This window comes from Anneissia japonica, unplaced genomic scaffold (genome assembly GCF_011630105.1).
Source record: "Anneissia japonica isolate Jap-2015-1 unplaced genomic scaffold, ASM1163010v1 scaffold24_len2511860_cov200, whole genome shotgun sequence".
Taxonomy (NCBI): Eukaryota; Metazoa; Echinodermata; class Crinoidea; order Comatulida; family Comatulidae; genus Anneissia; species Anneissia japonica.
The window spans coordinates 1,929,538-1,937,182 of NW_022730786.1; the positions used below are offsets into that span (position 1 = coordinate 1,929,538).

The 7,645-nt window shown below is 36.4% G+C and overlaps 1 protein-coding gene across 1 annotated transcript in view; it reads left to right on the plus strand.

Moving 5' to 3' along the window:
• Positions 1-878: 878 nt before the first annotated feature.
• Positions 879-7,645, plus strand: part of LOC117115104 (centrosomal protein of 83 kDa-like) — a 19,299-nt gene continuing 12,532 nt past the window's right edge. The window contains exons 1-6 of the mRNA XM_033258771.1: positions 879-1,037; positions 2,378-2,602; positions 3,868-4,116; positions 4,316-4,562; positions 4,944-5,088; positions 5,322-5,471. Of these exons, the coding sequence (XP_033114662.1) occupies positions 879-1,037; positions 2,378-2,602; positions 3,868-4,116; positions 4,316-4,562; positions 4,944-5,088; positions 5,322-5,471 (1,175 nt within the window). The remainder of the gene's footprint in view (positions 1,038-2,377; positions 2,603-3,867; positions 4,117-4,315; positions 4,563-4,943; positions 5,089-5,321; positions 5,472-7,645) is intronic.

The following is a 7,645-nucleotide window of genomic DNA, read 5'->3' on the forward strand; positions in this document are numbered from 1 at the left end:
CATGAGTGATTCCGTCCTAGTATCACCTCGTCGAACAAATCAAAAGCTCGCTATCATCAAACAGTATAGAACTGCAAGATGTCCGACTGCCATGGTTTTGTTGAAACGCAATCCCATTTCAAAAAGTACTGACACGAAAGGACGTGTCCTAAAAGGCGTTCTTATCAAACATGTCTCCGTGCATGTTTGAGTTTCGAACTCTATTTGAATTCTAATAGGGCGCCCCCTATCTCGTGGCAGTACTTTTTGTAACGTTTCATTGCGTGCGTAAAAAATCAGGACAGTCGGACATCTTGCAATTCTATGCTCTATGATATTATTACAAATACTAATTCTAGACACTTATCTATAGAATTGGTGTTCACTTGTTAATTATATAGTGCTAATTCCTTGCAGGTACAACGTTAACTACCCTCCACCGTAATGAAAATTTCCCTCAAATACAGCCCACCATAACCAAAAACCAACAGAGTATGCTTTCATTAGTCGAAGACCAAAGTAAAGCAAAGTTAATATAGGAAAAAAAGAAAATGAAATGAGTGAAAAACATACAACCCCAGTCCAATATGCTCTAAACTCAAGACAGGTTTTAAGGCTTGCAGTTATTACTGTCCAACAGAGTTGAAGTTCTTAATGGAAAGAGGCAGGATATTCCATAATTGAATATTCCATAATTGAGTTAACCATTCATTGCTCATGGCGCTTTTACAACCCAGGCTTAAAGTATGAACATAATGCTATGTTCATATTTTAAGCCTAGCCATACAAGGCAGAATTAATTTGTATCAAATTGATTGTGCAAATGGTATATTTTATTTATTGTTTAAATTGAAATGCAAATCCAGTGATTGTTAATGCTCTTCTTACGAATACTTGTAATGTGTAGGGTACAGGACGGAAATAGGCGTTTAGCAGCTGAGATAGAAAATGTCAAAGAAGAGAAGACGTCCACCGAACAACGATTCCAGTTACTTGTCTCGAAAACATCGCAAGACTTAGCTGAAAAAATTCAAGAAGTTGAAGAGCTAAAGAGAAAGGTATTTTATACATCTTCCTGTAAATAGTGTATTTTATAACACACCTAAATAGTTCCCAGTCATTTGATTGGTTGATTTTGTACCATGTGACATTATTAACTATCATACAAAGCCAAATTTTAATGTAATGGAAGAAGTTTATACTTTTTTTTGTAAGTGTGGTCTCTTTCAAATGGTGGAAATTTTGCCAGAAGCAGGGGAGTGGAATTGTATGGCTTGGTGGGTAAGATGATTGCTTTCCAATTCCAGGGTTCAATACCTGTCACAGTTACAGGATTTTTTCTCACGATCAAAACAACTCCAATCTCTAAGCCTCATAACGAGACTTAAACCAGGCACTCACTGCACCTGGCCAATGCTATATAGTATGTAGAACGCCACGACGCGCACAGCAGATCGTTTTACTTTCTGTTAACACTGCCACCAAAAATCAGCAGACAGCGTTGCATCATCTAGTGCTCACAGGTAGCGGGATTGGATTTGTCAGTCGACGGTCTTACGACCGCAGTGAGTGACCTGCTTCAGTCTATGTAGAGCATCTTGTGACAGGATTGCCGCTTAGAAGCCGAAAAAAACTCCTCCTTTGCTTTACCAACATTATTGCTCCATCCACACTATCAAAGGTTATGTGACAATTAAATGTGACATGCCTATATTTGGGTGTAATATGACTTCATCGTGTTGATATATGGGCACATCACACAAATATGTTGGTGTGGACAGATCTTTAGTTAGGTAAAGCTGGTATACTCCCTTTAATTTTGTTAAAATTACATAGTATCCAACGGATAAAGCTAGACTTTTTTTATACCTTGTTTCACAAACTTTTTTTTAAGATGTGAGAGGAGGGTGGAAAAAAATAAAAATAAAATTTTGTTTTCTTATTTAACAAATAGTTTTGCCAAAAACATTCAGGAGGAGAAAATGAAAATAAAATTTAATTGGTGAATGTAAACAGTGTAGTAATGGGATATTTAAATTCTTTAAATTTATATAATTAGGAAGAAATATACAAATGTAATTTTTGGAGATTTCAAGGCAGCGGCGGGTATAATAAAAATAAAGAAAAACTTTTATTTTTTTTCTGAAATTTCCATTTTTCCGTTTTTTATTCGAAATCATCATTATTGGCGGGCAGCGGGGTTTGCTTAACAAGGTATAAAAAGTATTTAACCTAATGATCAGATGCTGGCAACTTTAGTATGAAAAATAAGGTGGTAATTAATTATTGAGGGAAACATTTTTTTCATCAGGACTCAAATCTTGATGAGCTCTACATACTGAGCTATGAGGCTAAGAATTCTTTTATATTAATAATAATTATTCTTCTGTTCTTTTAGCTTATCATACCGGAAAAAATTGAGGTTTTAAAGGCGCAAGTAGCTGCTGAACTAGAACAACCATTCAGAGAACGTATAAACCAACTCGGTGCCGAAATTGATCACTATCGCGGCGACTACAACAAACTACGCTATGAACACTCATTCCTAAAGTCCGAGTTTGAGCATGAACAAGCGGAGCACAAAAGGATTATGGAGGAGACAACTCTACAGTATGAAACAGAGGTAAATGTAAAAGTTTTTTTTATTTGGTGCAAAATTGGAGCGAGACTGCAGCTTGGTGGGTAAATTAAGCTAAAAGCTGTGTAACAACCAATTTGCAAGATGGAGAGCTATGTTTAACGAGAGGCATGAATTGTTTTAACATTTAAAAATTGGTGCGGCCGAGTCGAGTGGCCGAGCAGTAAGTTAGGGGCGCCGCTAACTACATCCTTAACACCGGTGCTGGTTCCAGCCGCTCCTCACCCATGGTTCGGTTGGTAGAACCAAGTCTTCTCGGATAAGGACTTAAAATGGAGGTCCAGTGTGCACATCTGACTTGTGTTCACTTTAAAGAACCCATGTTGCATCTTTCGGAAGAGTAGGGGGTTACCCCGATGCTATGGTTCATTTCAGCCCCTGTCGTTGTGGAATGATGTGAACATGCAGCTACTGTAAGCAGCTATTTACGGCCGCTAGGTTGTCATGGACCACGCCCATACGCAATTCAGCACAATGGCCCTGCGAGTTATGGGTTATTCTACCTTTACCTTTAATAATTATGAGAAATTAATTCCCAATACAGCCACATAAATACAAAGCAAGGTAGAAGAAATATACTTGAATGTTAAATAATCTTGAGCTGATGTGTTTGTGAACTATAAACCATTTGTTACGAAACAAATCATTTGGGAAAAAAAACCCTACAGCTAGATGAAACATGCGAAATACAGCTGTCTCGTTAATGAATTAAGGAGAGTTTGCATTAAGGTTACATTAGTAATGCAGGAAATTTCTTTCTATTCTAGGACATAGTTATAGATTACAAGTAGATTTACTTGTGAACAACATCAATTTACATCCCATACTCTTGTTTGATTTAATTTTGATGTGTTTAGCAATATCATCTTCGTAGCATTTCCGAAGAAGTACGGTGGATATATTATATCTGTCGTAATAATGCTAATTACATTAAATACAAACATGACATGCACTCAGGTTCATGTCTGTAGCTACCTGACCTTCTGCCACTTGACCTTTGCACCCAGCTTTTATCCACTATGCTTTTGCTACCTAGGCCGATCCTTGAAGCTTAACTACACAAATAATACAGTATGAAATAAATAAAAAACAAAGATTAATTGCACTTAAACATAATAATATACTTAAAAGACTGAAAATTATCTACAGTACAATATACAAACTATCTCAGAAAAGTTGAATTGTGAATATGAGTTGAGTTATGAACAAAAAGATTTAAAAAATAAACTCTTTGTAATTTTTTTTTAAAGATTGATAACCTACGAAAGGACAGAGAGGCAATAATCGCCAAGTACACCAGCGAAGGAAGTCATGATACGCAACGTGTCCGCAATCTCCACCGGGAAAATGCGCAGCTAAATTTGAAGGTCAAAGGCCTCCTGACAGAACTTGAAGAGTTACGTGCACAGCGTGAACAATTTGGTTTACAGTCGGACCACGTCACACGACTACAGGCCCGACAAATGTCCGAACATGTTGCTAACATTAAAGCCCTAGAGGTAAATATTAAGTGTAGGATGTTGATGTATTTTTGTCACCATAAACAGATGATAAAATGATTTATGTCAACCAAATTTTGCTTAGGTAATTATTGTTCATGCTACCATCGTTGATTATTGGCATTTCATAGCCTTAATTATTCATACTGGTAGGAGATGGAACACTTAATTGCTATAATATAAATTTTTCTCTTTAAAGGCAGAAAAAGATTCCTTTAAAAATCAGGCTGACCACTTACAAAAAGAACTCCAATCTTCATTGGACGCCCAAAGGCTATTGAACACTAAAGTTCATGACCTTGAAAAAGAGAACATGTCATTGTCCGGACAACTGGAGGAGAGCACTCACAAAAGCAAGATCGACATCACAAACATGAAGATGGAGCTGCTGAAGGTTAAAGGAGAGTTAGAACGCGAGAGAGACACATTAGCCAATGAAATTGAAGGTAGGATTTGAAGTGACCATTTGAAATCTACCAATAAAGTTAGATTGGGAGATTTACTGTTATTGCTGTTGTTTTACTGATTGTTTTGGAAAAAAAATATTTATATCAATGGGTACCCCAAGTGGGCAGTGAATAATATACCCCCAGGGAGCAAGGGGGAATGGAAAGCCCCTGTCATTACCACTGTGTCACACTTGGGTGTATGTACCAAGCCAACACCTCACTGTCTAGTGATTATAGCCAGGACAATGGAAGGAAACCATTATACTTTTCCCCTCCACTTTTTTTCTTGCTGGATCCTGTGCATATTAGTGAAACTTGTACTTTGCAAATTACTACATACAACTTGAAAATTGTACCTTGTCATTTTGGATTTTTCAGGTTACATAACAAAAATTGAGGTACTGCAACAGTCAGTTGACGTCAAAAGCACCGCATTAGCTGACAAAGAACGTGAGCTTGTGCGAAAAGTACAAGCTGCACGGGAAGAAGAATGGCAAAAAAGTAACGCTTTAGAGACAGAAAAGTATGTTGATTGTTTGAACATTTTAGCAGTTAGAAACAGTAGGACTAAATTTAAATGATTAATGCAGTATATAGAGATTCAACATTGTAATAAACTTCAACAAGTTCAATCGAATCATTTGGAGTTATAATTATTATTTGTATAATAATTTAATGTGATTATTACAGGTATATAGCAGAGGTTATCTACATGTAAATATGATTTTATTTTTAAAAATATTATTAATTTTATAGATTAGAATTAGAGGCAAAGCTACAGGAACTGGAGAAGATGAAGATTGAAGAAGAAACAAGGATTCATGCCGAAAAGGAAAGGTGGGAAGAACAAATTAAGGTGGCAGAAGAGAGGAGAGACGAAGCAGAAAAAAGCCTACTTGTTCTCAGGTATGAAATACCAGATTCCGGGAGAGAATCCACAGTTCAAAAGAATAAACAGGGCATGGAGATGAAAGGGGTCTTTAATAAAAGATATCATATTCAATGGCAGATTATAAGGGTTGTGAACAGCCTTCCTTTGGACCATACCACTTTACGTCATCCTCCCCTTCAATAGAAGCATCCAGGATCCCCTGTGAATACATTGTAGTGTAATTTAGTTATATATATATAGCATTTTACACCTCAAAGTGCTTGAAGCATGGACTAGCTCATACAGTAACTTTCCTCTCCTCTAAGGGTCTTGTCGTGTTTAAGCTAGATGCCAGCTACTCTCACTTGTCCATAACAGGGGCTGTATTGACTAGTAAACCACGTTAACCCCTACTTGTCCCGAAAGATGTACTGGGTTCTTGATAGTGCAATTGAGTCAATTGTACACTGGACCTACATTTTATAGTCTTTATCTGAGAATACTTTTTTCACTACCAGAACCATAGCTGAGCATGCCTTTCGAACCAGTGCTGATATTATGGCTGTAGGTTTCGTCGCCCCAGCCATAATGGCACAGCCATTTGACATATATTACATCCAGAGCTTTCTCAGCTATTATATACTTAATATAATACAAAGGTGCCAATCAGCAGGCGGTGTTGCATCATCTATTGCTCAGATGGAGTTGGATTCGTCGAACATATTCGTCATACGATGGTCATACGAAGCAGTGAGTGGCCGGCTTAAGGCACATCAAATCAAAACAAATCATTCTTTATTGCAACACTCAAAGGGCGTTGAAGTTTACAAAAGAAAATCATCATCATCTTGTGTATTAAATGCTACTAAAAACAGAAGTGTTTTATGTCTGGTCTAAACTATTCATACAACACTTGATATTCTTTGCAGAGTGAATACATTATTTCATAAATATTCTATAGTCCGTATGAATACTCGAATCAACATCGGTTAAGTTCTGTTGCTATGGAGTGCATTATTCTCATCTCTCACAAACAATTTTGTTGTAAGGTTTCATAATTTATGAGGCATGATTACCTATATATGTCGCAGGGAAATATTGATTGTTTTCCTAGTAAGTAGTAAAATAAAGAAGCTTTATGCTGTAATAATGTGAGCATAAAAAACCTGTAAAATTTACTGCTAGTCCTAAGCGTGGGGAAATACAAAATAATGAAAGAGAGCAACAGTTTTTTCTTGATACACTGACACAGTAGCCGTTCCCCGCCCCTACCCCTGAATGTGACAAATAAACACTGCTTACAATCAGAAAACACGCTATTCAAAATAGTGTCTATTCATTCGACTCACTAATATTCATAGCAGGTCGAGATTCATGAAAAGTCGTATATAAAGTGGGTTACCCACATCTTTATATTTACACAAGTAATTAAAATTGTTTATTCACAGATTAATCTCACTGATAAACAATTCTACTATATTTGGCTGGTGCATATGAACTTCTATTTAGAGACATAATTTCATTATTTTCTTTCTTTTCTATTTTCAAAAATATTATTAAACGTTAACTAGCACCTCATAACGACTTTTGAATGATAAAAATCGGCTCGGTATAACACATTTTACTGAGTACGAAATTTAAGTTAGTGGAACATACTGCTGTTACATCTTCTAATTTTACCCCGCCGTTGTATTTAGGTACACGCTACAGTGCACACAATGAGCCAACAACTTGGATAGCAGAGTTTCGCATGAGTGATTCACCCCACATCTTTATATGTCTGAGTTAACGCATGAATGGTTTCATGGACCTTCTCAGGACTTTTTTCCTAACCCACATCTTTATAATCTACTTTTGCTGAGAGTTCCGCTTGAACAATTCTGTGGAGCTTTTGGTTTCTGCGCATGACATGTTTCCAATGGGGATTTATCTGTTGAGCATAATCTCTGAAGAGAGAAGCCCTGGCAGCTAGCTGACTATGGTTTTTTTTTGTTTTATTATTTTTAGCTTTAAATTGCTGGCAGCTAGCTATTGAAGCCTTGTCTTGCTTATTTTGTATTGTCTGTTTTTGTTTTTGTCCTAAAATAAATAAAAGAAATAAATTTTTTGAAAATTTGAATTGTTTCTTTTGTATGTCAAATTATATATAAAAGAAGAAGGTGGTAGTTTTTATATTTGAAAACAAAAACCTGCATACGAAAACGGAAAC